Here is a 20,445-nt window from a genome sequence, read left to right on the forward strand (position 1 = left end):
TTTGTATTTTCAGTAGAGACGGGGTTTCACCACGTTGGCCAGGCTGGTCTTGAACTCCTGACCTCAAATGATCTGCCCGCCTCGGCCTCCCAAAGTGCTGTGATTACAGGTGTGAGCCACCGCACCCAGCCTTAAATAAGATTTTCACAGCTACACAATTAGGGTGAGGAATGCATAAAACATTCAAATCTTTAATATTCCAAATCAAAGGTCTGACTACTTTGGGAAATGTTAACTAAAATATCTTGCCAATATACTATAGAAACAGAATTTATAAAGATACATTTATAAGAATTTATAGATTTGTAGAGTGAACTGGTACAGGACAGAATGTTAAAGTAGTTAGATCTTTGCAGACCAGCCTCAATGAGGCTTCTATCTTTGAAACTGCCTGTCTCTGTAGGACAGGCAAAGCTGACTATACTGGACATAAGGTCATGGTGCTAAACTACTGGCGGGTGTAGTCATGGGCTTCTTTTATATATTTTACTTAAAGAATATTAAAACCAATTTGGCTTATCAAATTAGTGTAGATAGAGGCTGAGGCGGGTGGATCACTTGAGGTCAGGAGTTCGAGACCAGCCCGGCCAACATGGTGAAACCCTGTTTCTACTAAAAATACAAAAAGTTAACCAGGCGTGGTGGCAGGCACCTGTAATCCCAGCTACTTGGGAGTCTGAGGCACGAGAATCGCTTGAACCCGGGAGGTGGAGGTTGCAATGAGCCAAGATCATGCCACTGCATTCCAGCCTGGGCGACAAAGCAAGACTCCATCTCACAAACAAACAAAAAAACCCACACACAAATTAGTGTAGATAAAAAAGGTATCCCTCAAGTTTGACAAGAAAGTGGAGAGACAAACACAACTACATATTGCTGAGAGTGTAAACTGTACAACCTCTCTGAAGAGCAGTATGGTAATACTTATTAAAACTGTCTACACCTTTATGCCAAGTGATTCCATTTCCTTTTTTTTTTCTTTTATGAGACAAAGTCTCACTCTATCCCCCAGGCTGGAAGTGGAATGGGGTGATCTCTGCCCACTGCAACCTCAGCCTCCTGGGTTCAAGAGATTCTCCTGTCTCAGCCTCCTGAGTAGCTGGGATTACAGGTGCGTGCCACTATGCCTGGCTAATTTTTTTCTATTTTTAGTAGAGATGGGGTTTCACCATGTTGGCCAGACTGGTCTCGAACTCCTGACCTCAGGTGATCCACCCAGCTTGGCCTCCCAAAGTGCTGGGATTACAGGCGTGAGCCACCGCACCTGGCCTCCATTTCAATTTTTATCCTAAGTACATATTCATAAATATGGGAAAAGATTTATGTATATAACGTGGTAATATATTGAGGCTAAAAGAAAAAGATTTAGGTACAAAGATATTTAATCCAGCATTATTTACACTAAGAGCAAAAATGTTGAAACCATCCAGCAACAGGGAAAATGTTAAATAATTTATGGTATGTTTCTCTGTAGATCATTATGTAGGAAAAAAAGCTAGTGAAATTTTAGACATGGGAACAGCTCATGACACAAGTTTGTTTAAAAAGGCAGTTTCCAGGACTTTTTGTAAAATTACTGTTTTTTCTGAAAGACTGAGAGAAAATGTTATCTCTGAGTGGGTTATCTCCGAGTGCTGTAATTATTGACTATTTATTTTCATATATTCTGTGTTTCCTACAGAGAGCTCTATTATTTATACAATCAAAAACTTGTTTTTAGAAAAACACTATTTTGGCAATACTTTGGAATGGAATTTGGTGTTCAGAGTCTCAATCATGATGCACTCCGCTAATTTTAAAAAATTAACAAGAACTTCACAAAATCCTAATTTTGATCTTCCCTTTCCCCTTAGTCTTTTTCATTGCAAATAGTTTCCCACGGTCTCAATTTCATCTTTAAATGTCAGCATTTTAGGTCATCACTCTTCAAATGTAACTTTGGTCTCCACAGGCTGATATAGTTTTAATGTTTCCTCATGGATTAAAAATAAAAGCTCTCTGTATCATCTTTTTCATCTGAACATAGTCCCACACTATGTCGTGCATTTAGTTAACAAGTGGTAACTTGCTCAGGAACTTTTTTTTTTCTGGATAATTTTTATCTCAAAAAGGACTGGCAGGGCCACTTTTTAGTCAATGACACATGGAAATCAGTCTACCGTGAGCCACTGGGACGCACTGGGAAAGGCTGAAGAAAAGGCGCCCGGGGTTCCAGTGAGCTCAGGATACCAACCAACAGCAGGGCTGGGGCCCGGGGCAGGCAGCCTGCCGGGGAGAGACCCCTAGGGGAACCTGAATGCGGAGGCGAGGGCAGAAGACGCCAAGTCACCGACCGCCCAGGGTGGCCAAAATAGAGAAGGCCAATCTGGGAGACTGGCCTCGGAGAACACAGTGCAGGGTGGAGAACTGGAGAAAGAGGTAAAAACTTTCAGCAGGGATGGCCGAACATTCCATGCAATGCCCCTTTAAAACGACGTTTCAGGCGATCACTAGGCCTTGCGACCGCAGCTTTAGCAAAACAGAAAGACTTGCGACGGAAGGCCCTTTGCAAGCCTGAACTCGCCTTGACCCTAGGAGCCAGAAGTCGGGAAGAACTCGCAGTCCGGGCGAAAGAGCGCGCATGCGCCGCCTCAGGGGTCGGTCCCGGGGGCGGGACCTGTTCCCTCCGCCCTGGGTCTCCACAGGCTTTCGCGGGGCGGGGCCTACCCTCCGCCCTGGGTCTCCGCGGGCGTTCGGAGGGCGGGGCCTGTTCCCTCCGCTCTGGGTCCCTGCGGGCGTTCGGGGGCGGGGCCTGTTCCCCCTGCACTGGGTCTCCGCTGGCGCCCGCCCCGCCCGCCTCACCTGCGCGGCACGTGATCCGCACCGCCTGTGGGCACCTGAAGGCGGATCACGCGCGTCCCGGGTCCTGCAGGTGAGAGCGGCCGCGCCCACGGGCCGGCTCAGCAGCGGTGGCGGTAGGTGGGGAAGCGCGGCTGGGCCTGCTCGCGTGAGGCGTCTGAACCCTCCATTTCCCGGTTCTAACCGCGCAGCAGGGCCCAGCTGGGACCTTGAGTGCAGCGAGGCGTGGTTCGTGCACCCTTGGCCCGGGACGGGGCGGGCGTGTCGGCGTCGGGTGGAAAGAAGCCCCTTGCGGGTGAGCTCCCTGCCTCCCAGGCCTCCCTTCTGCCTGGGGTCGCTCAGTCCACAGAGGCCCGGCCGCTCTTAGAGTGGGGGGTGTAAGTCGCGGACTTTATTTGGGGAGCGCTGGACACCTTTCGGGTTTGCTTTGAATGAGATGGGATCCATGTGTTTACGCTGGCCAGCTGACCTGGTGTGCCCGGGAATTTACTGTTCGCGTGACAGCCGAGGCCCGAGGGAACGCCCACACCGCCCCCCAACCCCACCAAGGCAGGTCCTGGGTAGGCCTGAGAGCTTTTTCGAAACAAACTGTTGAGCTGACGGTGGCATTGGTGCTTCCCACTGAATGCCCTGGAACTGCAAAGGGAGCTGAGTGCCGCAGAGGGCTGGGAGCCGAAGTTTGTTTAGAAAATCACCTGTGCGCACTTGCACTGCTGGGGTTTGTGAGCTCTCCAGAAAGCACCACCTGGTCTAAATTGTTTTCAAGACCACAGTACAGGGATAGTCTACCAGAAATTTTCGTGTTTGGTTTTTAGGCTTTATTGGAGTTTACGTTCGAAGAAAAGAGGCTGAACTTATCCTAAAAGGATAAGATGAAGATGGGGAAAGGCATGTTCCTTATGTCTTAATATTTGTTTGATTGATTGATGGGGTCCTGCTCTGTTGCCCAGGCTGGAGTGCAGTGGTGCAATTACAGCTCACCGCAGGCGTCACCTCCGGGGCTCAAGTGATGCTCCCGCCTCAGCCTCTCAAGTAGCTGGGACTACAGGTGCTCGCCACCACACCCAGCTAATTATTATTTTTTTTTGGAGAGATGGGGTCTTGCCTTGTTGCCCAGACTGGTCTTAAACTCCTGGGCTCAAGTGTTCCACCCATCTCGACCTCCCAAAGTGCTGGGACTACAGGTGTGCACGATCGCGCCCAGACTTTTTTTTTTTTTTGGTAGAGGTGTTTCCGTAAATAAGACTAGGACAAAGGATTATCAATTTTACAAATCAAGGTTATACCTGCCCCTCTCAGAGCTGATTCTGCCTCACTCGACACCAGTTTTCCACCGTCAGTTATGTGTGTGTGTGTGTGTGTGTGTGTGTGTGTATATGTGTGTGTGTATATATTTAGTCTTGGTAGGTGTTCTAATTTCATATTACATATGGATTATTTAAAGGCTGGAACTCAATTGGGCTTGAACAAAATAAATATTCAACATATATTTATTTAAGTACATTGAGTGCCTGACAGTTTTACATGGTGTGGATAGATAAATGAGCAAGATGGCAAAGTACCTACTCCTTTGGGATTTACATCCTGGTCGGGGGAGACAATTTAACAAATATCCGATGCTGGTGGCAATTGCTGAGAATATAGGGTGATGTGCTAGCCTAGAGAGTGGCTACCTTAAATAGGGAAACCGTCTCTGAGGAGAGACATTGAAATTGAGATCTAAAAGACAAATAGGATCCCAAGAGCAGAGGGAAGAGGGAGCATTTCAGCTTGAGAAAACCGCTTTATGGAGACGGAAGACTGTTTGGCCAAGGAGGCTGGAAAGAAGAGAGGGACTGTGGCCGGAGTTGAGATCTGAGAAGTGGGCAGGCGGGAATTATATAAGATTTTGATTATATAAGATTATATAGGATTTGTTTGCCATGGTGAGGAGTTTGATTTTATTCTAAATTTGTAAATTTGTTCTTGAGCGTGGTGTGGCTAAGTTCATTTTTTGACACTTTCTTAGGTTTTCTTTTCTTGGTTTCCTTGATTCATTCAGAGGTGGCTCCTCACCTCAAGTCTTTTGTATAATTTTACTATTTATCAGACAGGATGACAAACCATGATAGGACAGCTTTCAACATGGCCACTTATTAATAAATTTTCAATGAGACTTTTGTTGTTTTTTTTTTTAAGAGCAAATCCTACAGTTTCATTTTAAAGGCGGAGCAGATAGCCTTCGCTCCATCCTGTGGAGGGAGCAGCTAAGATAGTTTATTAGAATAGGAAATACTTTTTGAGTTGAGATGAGCAGATCCGGAATGAGATATTTTTGAGAACTCCTTATGAGAAAGGCTTCAAAGGTGAAATAAACACCTTAGGTTTTGAAAGCTCAACATCAAATCAGTTTGAAGTTATTTGACAAGGTTCTTTTTGAGGAGTTGTGGAAATTTGTTGGTATGACAATGGTGGTTGTGAGAATCAGAGGTTATGGTCTTATAGATATTTTTTTTTCTCCAAATTGTTCTTATCCCAGGTAACAGGTTGTCCTTTAAAACAGAGCTCCCTTGGCCGGGTTCGGTGGCTCACACCGGTTATCCCAGCACTTTGGGAGGCCGAGGTGGGCGGATCACGAGGCCAGGAGTTCAAGACCTGGCCAACATGGGGAAACCCGGTCTCTACTAAAAATACAAAAAATTAGCCGGGCCCACGTGGTGGGACATGCCTGTAATCCAAGCTACTTGGGAGGCTGAGGTGGGAGAATCACTTGAACCCGCGAGGCAGAAGTTGCAGTGACCTGAGAACATGCCACTGCACTCAAGCTTGGGCGACAGAGGGAGATCCTGTCTCAACAAAACAAAACAAAAACAAAACATAGCTCCCCAACCCCCAGGGCTGAGGACTGGTTACCCATCCTGGCCTGTCAGGAACTGGGCTGCACAGCAGGAGGTGAGGGCATGAGTGAGCTCCACCTCTTGTCAGATCAGCTGCAGTGTTAGATTTTCTTTCTTTTTTTTTTTTTTTTGAGACGGAGTTTCGCTCTGTCACCCAAGCTGGAGTGCAGTGGCACGATATCAGCTCACTGCAACCTCCTCCTCCCTTCAAGGGATTCTTCTGCCTCAGCCTCCCAAGTAGCTGAAACTACAGGCATGTGCCACCACACCCAGCTAATTTTTGTAGCTGGGGCTCCAGGCATCCACAAACCCTATTTTGAACTGTGCCTGCGAGGGATGGAGGGTGTGTGCTGCTTATGAATCTAATGCCGGATGATCTAAGGTGGACCTGTTTCATCCTGAAACCATCCCGCACACCCCAGTCCAGGGAAAAATTGTCTTCCATGAAACTGGTCCCTGCTGCCAAAAAGGTGGGGACCACTGCTTTAAAATGTTGATGTAGAAGCTTTCATTGAGCAAATTAAAACATTTTGGCCCTTTTATATAGATTCAAATTGCATGTATCTGATTCCTAGAATAAATAACCTTCATCTGCTTAAAACTTTCAGGCTGTTTTACTTCAAATAAAGAACATGGTGAAACTGATTCACACATTAGCTGATCATGGTGACGATGTCAACTGCTGTGCCTTCTCCTTTTCCCTCTTGGCTACTTGCTCCTTGGACAAAACAATTCGCCTGTACTCGTTACGTGACTTTACTGAACTGCCACATTCTCCATTGAAGTTTCACACCTATGCTGTCCACTGCTGCTGTTTCTCCCCTTCAGGACATATTTTGGCATCGTGTTCAACAGATGGTACCACTGTCCTATGGAATACTGAAAATGGACAGATGTTGGCAGTGATGGAACAGCCTAGTGGCAGCCCTGTGAGGGTTTGCCAGTTTTCCCCAGACTCCACGTGTTTGGCATCAGGGGCAGCTGATGGAACTGTGGTTTTGTGGAATGCACAGTCATACAAGTTATATAGGTATGGATATTTAAATCCTTCCTGTTTTAATCCTGTTGACTAGGTGTACTTAAAAAAAACTGAAAGCAAAATATTTTGATATTCTGCACAGTCTAAGTGATGTAGAAAAAAAAAATATTTTGATGACTCTAGGAAGCCAGTGGTTTTCAGGTAGCACAAGGAAAAATATTTTAACCGGGCCGGGCGCGGTGGCTCATGCGTGTAATCCCAGCACTTTGGGAGGCCAAGGCAGGCAGATCATGAGGTCAGGAGATCGAGACCATCCTGGCTAACATGGTGAAACCCCATCTCTACTAAAAATACAAAAAATTAGCCGGGCATGGTGGCGGGCGCCCGTAGTCCCAGCTACTTGGGAGGCTGAGGCAGGAGAATGGCGTGAACCCGGGAGGTGGAGCTTGCAGTGAGCCGAGATCACACCACTGCACTCCAGCCTGGGTGACAGAGTGAGACTCTGTCTCAAAAAAAAAAAAAAAATTTTTTTAACTGGCCTTCTAAAGGTCAAAAACCCGGAGAGATGTTTAATATGATTCTTATAGTAGATTTGCTTAGCTCCGATCTTAAGAGTTAATCTTGTTAGACTTTTATGGTTTTTTTTTTTTTTTTTATTGTAAGAGTTAAAGCAGTATTTTGAAGGTTCAGTAATTGTAGGCTTTATTTTTGTCACTTGTGGTTTAAGTGTTTTCTTTCTTTTTTGAGACAGAGTTTCGCTCTTGTTGCCCAGGCTGGAGTGCAGTGGTGGGATCTCAGCTCACTGAAACCTCCGCCTCCCGGGTTCAAGCGATTCTCCTGCCTCGGCCTCCTGAATTGCTGGGATTACAGACTCCTGCCACCACACCCAGCCAATTGTTTGTATTTTTAGTAGAGACCGTGTTTCACCATGTTGGCCAGGCTAGTCTTGAACTCCTGACCTCATGTGATCCACCCGCTTCGGCTGGCTTCCCAAAGTGCTGGGATTACAGGTATGAGCTACTGCGCCCGGCCCAAGTGTTTTCAATAATAAAGTAATAGTATGTAAAGCTCAGCTAAGAGATGCAGTTATTTCTCTGACTGCAATTCTTGCTGGATGAATGACCAAGCCCAGAAGAAGGAACCTCATGCCTGGTGTGGTGGTGATGTGTTATTTATCGTTTCTTAAAAACTCACCTGAAAAACTCTTTTGGAAAAAACCAATTAATTTACATTGGTAATGTTGTGTTGCAATTTAACAACATTAAAACTATTCACATTTATTTATATTGTGGCAAAATACACGTAACAAAAATTATCAGTTTTATTAGCTAGGTGTGGTGGCGTGTGCCTGTAGTCCTCGCTACTCCAGAGGCTGAGGTGAGAGGATCGCCTGAACCCAGGAGTTTGAGGCTGCAGCGAGCTAGGATTGCACTACTGTACTCCAGCCTGAGTGACGGAGTGACCCTGTCTCAAAAAAAAAAAAAGTTAAAATTTTCACGCTAACGCTTATAGATGACATTAAGTACATTAGAAACCATGCACTTTTATGTAATTACCAATTAAAATAGCCTAGTGTACCTCCCCCTCCTTCTGTCTCCCAACATCTTTCAGAGCACAAATGCCAGTTGGTCAACAACTATTGCTCATTTAAGCTTAGGTCTTTGGGTTGAAGAGGGTGACGTGTTTTAAGTGGTGTTAATAAACACTTAGGCCAAATATCTTTTTTATATGCATGAAATCCAGCTGTCAGCTAAGGAATCTTACTTATCCAATGATGACTTCTGGCTCTATAGCATCTATAGCATTTAGGGATATATAACTATCCCTAAACTATGTAATTAATTATATATAAATGATAGATACCCTGCTGGATGGGACAGTGCGTTAATTGTTGGGTTTTTAACAGCTTATTTTTCTTAATTGAGCAAATACTAATACTTCAGCACAGTGCCTCCCTGTCTTCCTAACATAATTTTAACTTGCCCACAGCATTTTCCTTTCATAAATAATTTATATTTGAAGACCTCGCCATTGCTTCTGGGTAATTTTTAATACAGACATTGAAAGTACCTTTGACTCCAATAACATATTTTCCAATAAAAATAGTCTTATCTTACCTTTTTTAAAAAATATGGCTGTAGTTGATGTTGCTTGTCATTGCTTTTCTGGTTAAGTTTTACAGATTTTAATGTGTTTATACTGATTTGCCATGTGGAAAAATATGAAGATATGTGGACTTTGGTTTGTAATTTAGGCTTGAACATACCAGTTAAAATGTTTAAGAGAGGATATTTAAATCCTCCCTTGCTTTTAGACTGTATATCTCAGTTCATAGCATATAAATGATATTTTATTTCTGTAGGCATCAATTGTCCTTTCTCTCTAGTTCTGTGATAGCCATTTATTCTCTTTTCACTGTATCAAGCTGCTGTTAGAGACTGGTATAAAGTAAAGGATACTCTGAAATGAAAACCCACTTTTTGCTTTTATTTCAGATGTGGTAGTGTTAAAGATGGCTCCTTGGCGGCATGTGCATTTTCTCCTAATGGAAGCTTCTTTGTCACTGGCTCCTCATGTGGTGATTTAACAGTGTGGGATGATAAAATGAGGTGTCTGCATAGTGAAAAAGCACATGATCTTGGAATTACCTGCTGCGATTTTTCTTCACAGCCAGTTTCTGGTTGGTTATTCTTTTAAGCACTAGAAATTCCTATTTGTAATTTGTGCTGTATATGACTTTTCATTCTTTTATTCTTTTTTATGTTATCATTAGTAGAGTGAGGAGCCCTCTTAATTTATTCCTGTAAAGAGATTATCCTTCTCTCTTTTTTGACCAAAAATGAAATCATGAAAAAATATATGAGAAAATCGCGTTCTTTTTTTTTTTTGGTCTTGGAGTTTCCTGCAAGAAAATTACATTCTTTATTACATGCAGGGGGTGACTCAAATTGGTTCAACAGATTCAGATTCCTTGGATATGGCAATTTAGAGGACCTGACCCTATTGATATAATTGCAATTAAAAGAACACTATATTGATATTCAAGTAGAAATGTAAACTTTAAAAATTGGAAATAGAAGCTATGTTTTCCATTTACTAATTTAATCTTCCAAAAGCTAAATTTATAAAATGTTTGCCAACACAACTAGTTTTTTAGAAATAAACAAAACTCCTGAATATAGTCTTTTGGTTTTAAATAGGTACAGTGATTTGGAAAGTTCTTTCTTTAGAGTTTTCATTTTCCGTGTTAGTGGATGGGAGTTCTGTAGCTTTTGTCCCCCTGCAGTCTTGTTACCAGACCAGTGCTATCCATAACAGCATAATGCAAGCCACTTAGGAAAATTTAAAATGTTGTAGTAGTAGATGAAATTAATTAATAATATATCCTGATATATCTATAATGTAGTTTCAATAATTAATAATAAAAATTATTAATAAGATTTTATCTTTTGTACTAAGTCTTTGAAATCTGGTATGTATATTATAGATAGTAAATTTCAATTTGGACTAGCTGCATTTCAAGTCTTTGGTACCCACATATGGCCAGTCACTGCCCTATTGGACAAAACAGGTCCAGAGAGTAGACAGGAAGGTTTTGGTATTTCCCCCCTTTTCAAGCCCATCAATGGCTTGTTCAGATATGATTAAGATCTCAAATCCCAAAAGCAAAACATGTTCTGCTTCCCCTAATCTCAAATTGCTCTTGGCCTCATGCATTTTTTGCCACATTGACTTTCTTCAATTCCTGGAATGTTTCTAAGATTTTTCCAAGGGTTTTGCATGCAGACCCTTTACCTGGTTTGCTGTTAATATTCTTTAGAATTTGGCTGAAAATCACTAAAGATAAGTCTCTTCTGCTCTTAACACCTGTACTAAATCTGTATAATTTTGATATAGTCTTTTTTTTTGCATGCTTTATTTTTCTGTTATAGTACTAAGTATCACAGTTTTTAATTCTATATTTATATGGATAATATTTAATGGTGTTTTTCCTATTAGCTTGTAAGCTCCAGGCAGGCAGGGCCTGGGTCTCTTTTCTTCATCGTGCTTGATACAAAGTAGGCCTTGAAATGTAGATTGATGAGTAAGATTCCTTTTAATGATTTGTGAAATAATAGATTTTCTTTTCATAAACCCATTCTTATGTTAAACTCCCTCCCTAATTTAATTAAGGCAGTTATTCTTTTAATATATTGTTCTGTGATATTTTACTCTAAGAACAGCTTGTAACAAACAAGCCATTGCTTCCATTTCTGTGGGACCTTCTCCACATCTTGTAGGCACTCAATGAATCTGGTGAATTATATAAGTGTGGAGAGATCTAGGTTCCTTTTTTGGTTCTAAATGATCTGAAGATACATTTCCAATGAAAATACCATTATATTAGTTAATATTAGAATAAAAATAAGGACTTTTTTGTCCTGCATTTGGAGAGATTGGGAGCTTATGGGGTCAGGAAAGGCTCACTAAACCAGGCAGAGAATTCTAGGTGAGATTCTGAAATGATAACCACATCCCCTCCCTGCCTTTAGAACATATTATGCACTTCTCTCGGTATAATTTTAATCTTTGTGCCTTCTTCAGTTCCTTTAGTGTTGCTGTTGAAATATATCTTAACCTTATGAGTAAATTCTCTGAAACAAATTGATACATGCTTTAAAGTGATTATTGTAGGAATTTGTGGGAACAACTGTATTTATTTAGAAGACAAAGTATATAATTTAAATTTGTTTAATTTGGTATTTGTTATTATCTGTAAATACTTATGACATATTGACTCATCTTGTGACATTTTGCTGAAATAAGGAAAAATAATCCTGTTTGCACCTGAGAGTAAATGATCATTTCTCTCCAGTTCTTAAATGATAAAGTGTAGCTTAGGTTATTATAATTTAAATATTTTTCCTGAAGAAAAGTATGTTTCTAAATATTATATTTAGATACTGAACATAAGCACATTGTAACCTGTGTAATTTTCCATTGTCTTAGCTGAATTTTCACTACTTAGAGAACTTCAGAATTAACTTCAAAGGATCTATTTAGTTAAGAAACAAATAGGGTTGCTGATTAGGTCTAGTACAGAAATATTTTGCTCTCAGCCGTTTATTGAATAAAATGTTTTGTCTCAAAAAGACAATGATTATCAGGAATTGCTTGTATCCCTCAAGATCTCTCTTAGAAAGGATACATTTTGGGTAAACCTATGCTACAGAAAAAAACAAAAATGCTATTGAAATATGGAAGTCCCATGGAGTTAGAAAAGGTTTCAGTTAAATGGAATTTAATTCGTTGTTCGTTAGTAAAGTGTTTGTACTTTCAAAGAGGCAGAGTCCATAGAAAAAATTTACATGCAGGTGTATACATTTGTTAAATTTTATATACTGAAAATTTGTTAAGCCAGAGTGCAATCTTAAGATGGATATTAGATTTCTGTTTTGGTGACAGGGTCTTGCTCCGTCATCCAGGCTAGAGTGCAGTGGTGTGATCATAGCTCACTGCAGCCTCAAACTCCTGGGCTCAAGGAGATCCCCTGCCTCGGCCTCCTAAGTAGCTACAACTACAGGTGTGTGCCACCACACCCGACTAATTTAAAAAAATTTTTTGTAGAGACAGGGTCTTACCATCTTTCCTAGCCTGGTCTCAAACTCTTGGTGTCAGCCTCTCAAAGTGCTGGGATTACAGATTTCAGCCACTGTGCCCAGCCTCAATTTCTTAATTGTGCTTTACTGCATATGAGTGCCAAAACTTAATTGATGAACCTACATGTGATATTAGGTGCAACTTGTATAAAATTGCATTGATGATATCAATATTTACATTATCCACAATCGTTTAGGAACTTAATCTAGTAGATATATAATGATACACTAAAATTAAGTAAGTGTAAAGTAGTAGAGCTTCTGGGACACCATTTAACTGATTACTTTCCCTAAATAATATAATATTTTCAACCAAATGGAGTGAATTGATGTTATTTTTGATTTCTATAATTCCAGCCTTTGGCTTGATTAAATCAAATGGAAAAAATTTCCCATTGTTATTCCATGCGAACTATAGATCAGGCTTTTAAGAAATTGATATGACCTTAGGCCAGTGCAGTGGCTCACGCCTGTAATCCTAGCACTTTGGGAGGCCGAGGCAGGCGGATTGCGAGGTCGGGAGTTCAAGACCAGCCTGGCCAATATGGAGAAACCCCGTCTCTACTAAAAACACAAAAATTAGCTGGGCGTGGTGGCACATGCCTGTAATCTCAGCTACTTGGGAGGCTGAGGCAGGAGAATTGCTTGAACCTGGGAGGTGGAGGTTGTGGTGAGCTGCCGAGATCGCACCACTGCACTCCAGCCTGAGCATCAGAGCGAGACTCTGTCTCAAAAAAAAAAAAAAAAAGAGGAAGAAATTGCTATGACCTTAAAAAAAGGTTGGGAATGATTAAACATTTAACACTCTCAAAGTAACTGACTTTTCTTCCTAATTTTTCCCATCAATGCTAGCCTCATAGACTCTAAAATTGAGTTAGAGGATGCTCTGTTTAGTGGCTCAATATTGGTTCTTGCAGTCTTGAGTTCTATTCTTTGAGGAAGGAAAATGAAAGGTATTTTTTGTAGCAACTTGAGGACTAATAATCCCATATAGTACCTTGTTTAAAAGAAATTCTTTAATCAACATTTTGTTAAATGGTATAAGTTAACTAATAGCTTGTGAACATGGTTTAAATGAGTAGAATTAATAGATCTTAGTATAAGAAATGGGAATTTTTGGCAGGGTTCAGTGTTTTACAAATTCTCTGTATGTATTTTTTATAAATTTTAGATGGAGAACAAGGTCTTCAGTGTTCTCGGTTGGCATCATGTGGTCAGGATTGCCAAGTCAGAATTTGGGTTGTTTCTCTTACCCATATCTTAGGTATGTATGCTAAATAGTGCTTCTCTAAAATGATTTGTGGTCTGGATAAAATTTCTATTTAATCTTTTTACTTAAGGTACCCTGAGTATCTAAAAGTAAGTATTAAAATATGGTTTAAGAAACTTTTAGTCAAAGTAACACACATGATTTAAAAAGCAGATGCTCATTGCTGATCATGACCTCACCCATACTACTGCCATGCACATTTCTGCTCACCAGAGGTGACCACTTTGAACTTGATTTCAACGCCTTTGTGGTTTTCACAGTTTCTGTAAACATTGTTTATACCACTACTTTTTTTATTTATTCACTGTAGGTACTGCTTTTTGTTAGTGTGTGGGTCTTTTCCCATCCATTGTACTATTCCGTCAGGTGACCCTTTCAGTCAGGAAGCTTATTTTGTACAGTTTTGGAATAAAGTATTCCGTTATGTTATTTCTTTAATTCATCTCTCTTTTTACAACTTCCATTAATTGAATGTTGGGCCTCCTGAATTGATTCTCTTTTTTTATCCCCCACATTTCTCTCTCTTTTCTGGTACTTTAGGGAAAAATTTCTCTGCTTTTTCTCTTAACCTTTTTTTGAATCTTTTATCGCATTAATCATATTTTCAGATTCTAAAAGCTCACTATCTTCTTTGTTTCCTTTTCATAGTGTCTTTTATAAATGTAAGATCTCAGAACTCTCAGGATGTCATTTAGGAGTTTTTGCTTCAAGTTCCCTTCTGTTTTCTGATCTTTGTTTGCAGTTGGGTCCCCTTTTTGCTTAGTATTCTGTTTGCATTTAAGAATTAGACCATAATGTTTAGAAGCTCTGTGCACAGGAGTGGTTTGTTATTGCTGGCTTCCCTCTAGGATGAGGAGGTGGGTAGTTGGCCCTTCTGGGTGAGGGATTGGGGACTTAGGGAGTAGACACTCTGTCACCCTAGAGCTTCCCAGGCAGTTGTTTTTTTTGAAAGGTTTCGCCAGGGATAAATGCTTGGCTTTTGTGCAGCATACTAAGGGTGAAGTTGGGGAGAGATTGGAGGTAGACACTGAATGGTCTGTATACAGTCCGTTAATTTTTCTCTTTTCAGGTCTATGTGTCATTCTAATTTTCCTTTTTCCTGGCTATTGATATTCTGGAACCTTGAGGTATTTTCTTCCTACCCTCTCCATCTCCTCTCCCTGGTCTTGCCCTGGCTAATTTTTAAATTTTTTACAGAGACAGTGTCTCAGTTTGTCTCTCAGGATGGTCTCGAACTCTGGGCCTCAAATGATCCTCCCACCTTGTAATCTCAAAATGCTGGGATTACAGGCGTGAGCCACTGCGCTTGGCCAGTCTTGGGGTGTTATCTAGGGCAGAATAACTTTCTTGGCTGTACCCCCATCTCTTTGTATGCTGGGCTGTTATTCTTTTATACTTCTTCATTACTTAATGTGCTTTCTGCCTCCCCAAAGTTGATTCAGTGTCTGGTTTGCTGATGCCCCTCTTCCCACTCTCTTTACCAGTGTACATTTCTGTCTTTATTAATTCCTTCCTTGACATTTTCATGGGGAATCTGAAATTTTGTCATCTTGATTGATTCAGGAGCCTCAAAATATTATTATTTGTTACCTAGTAAGCTTCAGTTAAATGACAAACTATATTTTTGTTGTTCATAATTATCCTAGTGTATAGAGAAGAACCTTTTATCAGGAAATAAATATGTTCCTTTAGTAATTGTTCAAAAGTAAAGCCTTTCATATGTTTACTGGAAAATATGTTGACACTGACTTTTTAACAAAAACATACATGACAGTTTATAAACATGCAGTTAAAACCTTTTCATAAGGCTGGGCATGGTGGCTCACGCCTGTGATCCCAGCACCTTGGGAGGCTGAGGCAGGTGGATCACTTGAGGTCACGAGTTTGATACCAGCCTGGCCAACATGATGAAACCCTGTCTCGACATACATACAAAAATTAGCCAGGTGTGGTAGTGCACACCTGTAGTCCCAGCTTCTTGGGAGCCTGAGGCAGGAGAATCACTTGAACCCAGGAGGCGGAGGTTGCAGTGAGCCGAGACTGTACCACTGCACTCCAGCCTGGGTGACAGAAGGAGATGCTCTAAAAAATAATAATAATAAAAATAAAATCTTTTCATAAAGCATTTATCACCATTTGTACCTTATTATTTGCTTATTTGTAGGGAGGAGTAGGGAGACATATGGGTCTTATACTTGAGGACATAACCTATTATTGTTGTATTGAAGTTTTATAGTCTTAATTTGGTTTATAACTTAATATGTTTGCTTTGTTTGATTAATCATGCCTATTTATTGCTCTGTTCCCGGTTAGAATTAAAGCCTTTTGAAGTTCATCATTGTATTTCTAGCACTTAGCACGGTGCCTTTAGTGTGTGTCTCTGCTCTCCCAGATAAAAATATATTTTTTTTCCTGTTTTGAGCCTGAAACTTTTACTTGCTCTGATGACCTTTTTCTTTAGTTAAATGCTTGTTATCCTCACTAAAAGACATTTAACGCTTCAAAAAAGGTTTTATTGTGTCTGATGTAGTTATAAATTTCCCTCGTGTATTTCCTTTTCCTTCCCCCCAACCCCTGCCAATTTCTTTTTATTTTTATAAGTTGTCACCAAAATATATTGAATTCCCTCAGTATGCTTTTAAAATAGTTGTGATGTTTATATTTAGTAATTCTAAAAGCATAAAAAGGACTTTATACTTTTTTATACTTTGTAGGAGTGTTATGTTTTATAAAAATAATATTGGAATTACAAGATGTGTAAATTACCATTCATTATTTACAGGATGAGAAAGTATTTTTTTTACAGGATGAGAAAATATTTTTAAGTGCCAGATTTAAAAAATTATAAGCATTTTTTTTAAGTCTTTTGGGCAATTGGCGTATTTTGTTTTTATCAGACACTAAAATTGTGGTATAGTTTAAAAGTTTAAAAATTTTGGTAGTTATGAAAATACCCCGTCTACCCTTTGTTGAGCTGCTTTTTGAAATCCATTACTGAGCTTTTGAAATGTGAGACAGAGTAACAAACCCAAGAAGCCATGTTTGCTCCTTTCTGCTTGCCAGCATAATTTGACAAATCCCCCGACTCTGTGACAACGTGCAGCTCTCTGGAGGAATGCCTTGAAGACAAAACAGAGGAGAGCACAGAGTCCCCCATGTCTCTTGCCTGTGTCACTACATTCCTTAAAAGATAAATGAGCCCAGCCTTGCCTTTTCTTACCTGAGATAACGTCCAGTGGGGTTAGTGATCATGTTTCTGCAGTCCGTAACTGAATGCACTTTAGTAATCTATAACCAGATGTACTCTTAAACCCAGACCTTGACGTGATTCTGCTTTAATGTAACTTCTGTTTGATGTGATTTTGCACATGCTAAACCTCTACCACCTGTATGTATGCAGTGGGCTGAAACACTGCTTTGGAGAGGTCTCACATTGCCCTGTAGCTCCCAGGCCATAGGCCTTAGTCTATAGTCCTCAGTAAGACATCTGAGTAAAACTACTTTAATTCTTTAAAAACTTGACTTTTTTCTTTAGTAAACAGAAACCAGTTAATCACACTGCATCCCAATTATTTCCTTATAGATATCTGAGCTGCATGAGGGTTTTTAATTTTTGTGTCCTTTAGGCACTCAAAGATTATTTGTTAAATAAATAAGTGAAATGGTGTTGACTTAAAAATCAGTTCTAAGCATGGTCAGCTTTCTAATTTCTGTTACCTTGTTATTTGCAGGTTTTGAATTAAAATATAAAAGTACACTGAGTGGGCACTGTGCTCCTGTTCTGGCTTGTGCTTTTTCCCATGATGGGCAGATGCTAGTCTCAGGGTAAGCTAGTTGGTTTAATTTTCCTAAACCATTTTTATATGAAATCAAACAGACATACAGAAAAGTACGTGAAACATCAAAGAATAGCTTGATGAGCCACCACAAAGGTCAAGAAATAGAACATTGCTGGTTCTGCCCCAGAAGCCCTCCCCTTCCAAGTGCCCCTTTTTGGTGACAACATGTTAGATCATATGCACTACTGCTGTTTTCTTTAAAACTGACCTAAAACAAATTATGCAATATGAATTATTTTGTCAGGCTTCCTGTACCCAACATTACACTTGTGACATTAATTCATATTATTGCCCGGAGCTGTGGCCCATTGATTTTCATTGCTGTGTAATATTCCATGGCATGGATACATTATAATATATATAATAGTTCATTTTAATGTTAATGGTTATATGATTATTTCTGGTTTGAGAGCATTACAATAATAATTCTATGAATATATTGTATGTCCTGGTATACATGTTCATGCATTTCTGTAAGATAAGTACATAGGAATGGCCTTGCCGAGTCATAGAATATGTGCATTTTCAACTTTGGCAGATAACAACAGTTTCCAAGTGGCTGAACAATTAATACTTCTATAGCAGTGTTGTTTTGTATCCTAGCCTATACTTGGTATTGTGAGTTTTTAAAATTTTAGCCATTCTGATGAGTGTGTAGTGTTGCCTTACTATGGTTTTAATTTGCGTTTCCCCAGAACAAAGTGGTTGCAACCTTTTTAGAAGTTTATTAGCCATATGTATTTTCTCTTGTATGAAGTGCCTGTTCATGCCTCCGGCCCATTTTTTTTCCTAGGTTATCTTTTACTTACTGATTTGTTGTTATATATGTATATGTGTGTGTGTGTGTGTTTTTACGTTTGAGCCATTTGTTGCTAGTTGCAAATATCTTTTCCCGCCCTCTAGATTTGCCTTTTCACAGTTTATAATTTTAGTGTAGTCAGCTTCTTCATGTTCTGAGGTCATGAAGATATTTTCCTATATTATCTTCTAAGACCTTCGTTGTTTTGCCTTTCACACTTAATGTGTATGATGTGCAATAGGAATCCCATTTTATTCCTTTCTACGTGAATAGCCAGTTGTCCTAGTACTACGTATTGAAAAGACCACTTTTCTCCTCCATTTTGTTGTACTCCCTTGTCAGAAATCACTGGCAATATATTTGTGAGTCTGTTTCTTAACTACTGTTTCTGCTACTTTGTTCTGTTTCTGTCCTTGCTCTAATATCATTCTGTCTTTCCCAGGCTTTATATTTTGTCTATTCCTAGCTATTGACATTTTCATATAAATTTTAGAATCAACTTATTAAATTGCCCCAATTCCTGTCTCCACCCACACAAACCTGTTTGGGTTTTAATTAGGATTATATAGAGTCTGATGAATTTGGGGAGAATTGACATCTTTATGATATTGGTCTTGTAATCTGAGAATATTGCATATTTCTTCATTTATTTATCTTTGAATTTCAATAATTGTCTTCTATGTAGAAGTTCTCATCTTTTATTAGCCTTCTTTCTAGGCACTTGTTGTTAGTATATAAAATATGTGGCCAATATAAGGAAATATATAATGGAAATAAATCGGACTTACCTAGAAAATTTCTTATTTTGGATTATATATATATGAAATCAGATTATTTGTGGATAATGATGGTTTTGTTCCTTCCTTTCTAATCCTTATATCTTTGGTATCTTCTGTGCCTTACTGAACTGTTGATACTACCAGGATAATAAAAGCGGCAATAACAGGCCTTGTCTGATTCCTCACTGCAGAGGGAAAGCTTTCATTATTCAATATGATCATTGTAGGTTTTGGGGAGATAAGCTTTATTCTTCTATTCCTTTTAGTTTGTAAGAGTTTTGTTGTTATTTTTTTAATCACGCAAGGGTATTGTATTTCATCAGATGATTTTTCCTACATCTTTTGAGATAATATAATTTTTCTCTGTTACTCTGTTAGTGGAGTGAATTACAAGATTTTTAAATGTTAAACCAACCTTGCTTTGTTGGAACAAACAAATTTTAGGGTATATTATTGTTGTGTATTGCTATAGAGAAGTTAGTTTCATTCTAACTGTTGTTCCTTTGGATGTAATTCATGTGTTTTTCTCTGGCTGCTCATGAAATTTTCTGTTTTGAGGTTTTTGCACATCCACTTTGTATCTACATATGAGTTTCCTATTTAGTTTGCTTGGAATTCATTGAATTTCTTAAATCCTTTGAATGATATTTGGCAGGGCGTGGTGGTTCATGCCTGTAATCCCAGCACTTTGGGAGGCAGAGGCAGGCCTATCACTTGAGCTCAGGAGTTGGAGACCAGCCTGGCTAACATGGTGAAACCTCATCTCTACTAAAAATACAAAAATTAGCCAGGCATGGTGGTGGGCACCTGTAATTCCAGCTACTCAGGAGGCTGAGGCAGGAGAGTTGCTTGAACCCAGGAGGTGGAGGTTGCAGTGAGCTGAGATCACACCACTGCACTCCAGCCTGGGTGACAGAGCAAGACTCCATCTCAAAAAAAAAAAAAAAAAAAAAAAATCTATGGAATGATATTTTACCACTTTTGGAAAATTCTTATTTATTATCTCTTCAAATATTGCCTCTGTTCCTTTCTTTCTGTCCTCTAATTCTGGGATTCCAATTAAAGGCACATTACACCTCACTGTAAACTTTATTCTCTCTTTTGTATTTATGCTTCTGTTTTTTTGTTTGTTTGTTTATTTTTCCCTGTTTCCTGTGCTTCATTCTGGATGGTTTTCCCTTTCCTTTCTTCAGCTAATATATTAAACTGGTCCATTGAATTCTTAATTTTGCTTATTTTATTTTTTGGAACTAGAATTCTTATTTGGCAATTTTTTTCAGTGGTGTCACTTTTTATGATTTCCAGTTCTGTGTTGAAATTGTCAACCTTGGCTTTTATTTTTCAAAGCTTTATTCTGTTAGGCAATGGGCTGGAACATTGTTGCATGATTCAATTACTTTATACTCTTTTCCTTTTGAATACTTTT

General features: G+C 39.6%; 1 protein-coding gene across 9 annotated transcripts in view; it reads left to right on the plus strand.

Moving 5' to 3' along the window:
* The first annotated feature begins 2,548 nt into the window (after nucleotides 1–2,548).
* WDSUB1 (WD repeat, sterile alpha motif and U-box domain containing 1) overlaps nucleotides 2,549–20,445 on the plus strand; it is a 60,538-nt gene continuing 42,641 nt past the window's right edge. Inside the window, exons 1-5 of one of the 9 annotated variants that reach the window (XM_055292023.2) lie at nucleotides 2,549–2,911; nucleotides 6,323–6,744; nucleotides 9,189–9,373; nucleotides 13,504–13,596; nucleotides 17,334–17,427. In XM_055292023.2, the coding sequence (XP_055147998.2) occupies nucleotides 2,621–2,911; nucleotides 6,323–6,744; nucleotides 9,189–9,373; nucleotides 13,504–13,596; nucleotides 17,334–17,427 (1,085 nt within the window). In that variant the 5' untranslated portion in view covers nucleotides 2,549–2,620. Of the gene's footprint in view, nucleotides 3,134–6,322; nucleotides 6,745–9,188; nucleotides 9,374–13,503; nucleotides 13,597–17,333; nucleotides 17,428–20,445 lie in introns of those variants that run through there. The other 8 variants (XM_055292026.2, XM_055292024.2, XM_063646014.1 and 5 more) reach the window with 8 other exon arrangements.

The sequence above is a fragment of the Symphalangus syndactylus genome, chromosome 9 (assembly GCF_028878055.3).
Source record: "Symphalangus syndactylus isolate Jambi chromosome 9, NHGRI_mSymSyn1-v2.1_pri, whole genome shotgun sequence".
NCBI lineage: Eukaryota > Metazoa > Chordata > Mammalia > Primates > Hylobatidae > Symphalangus > Symphalangus syndactylus.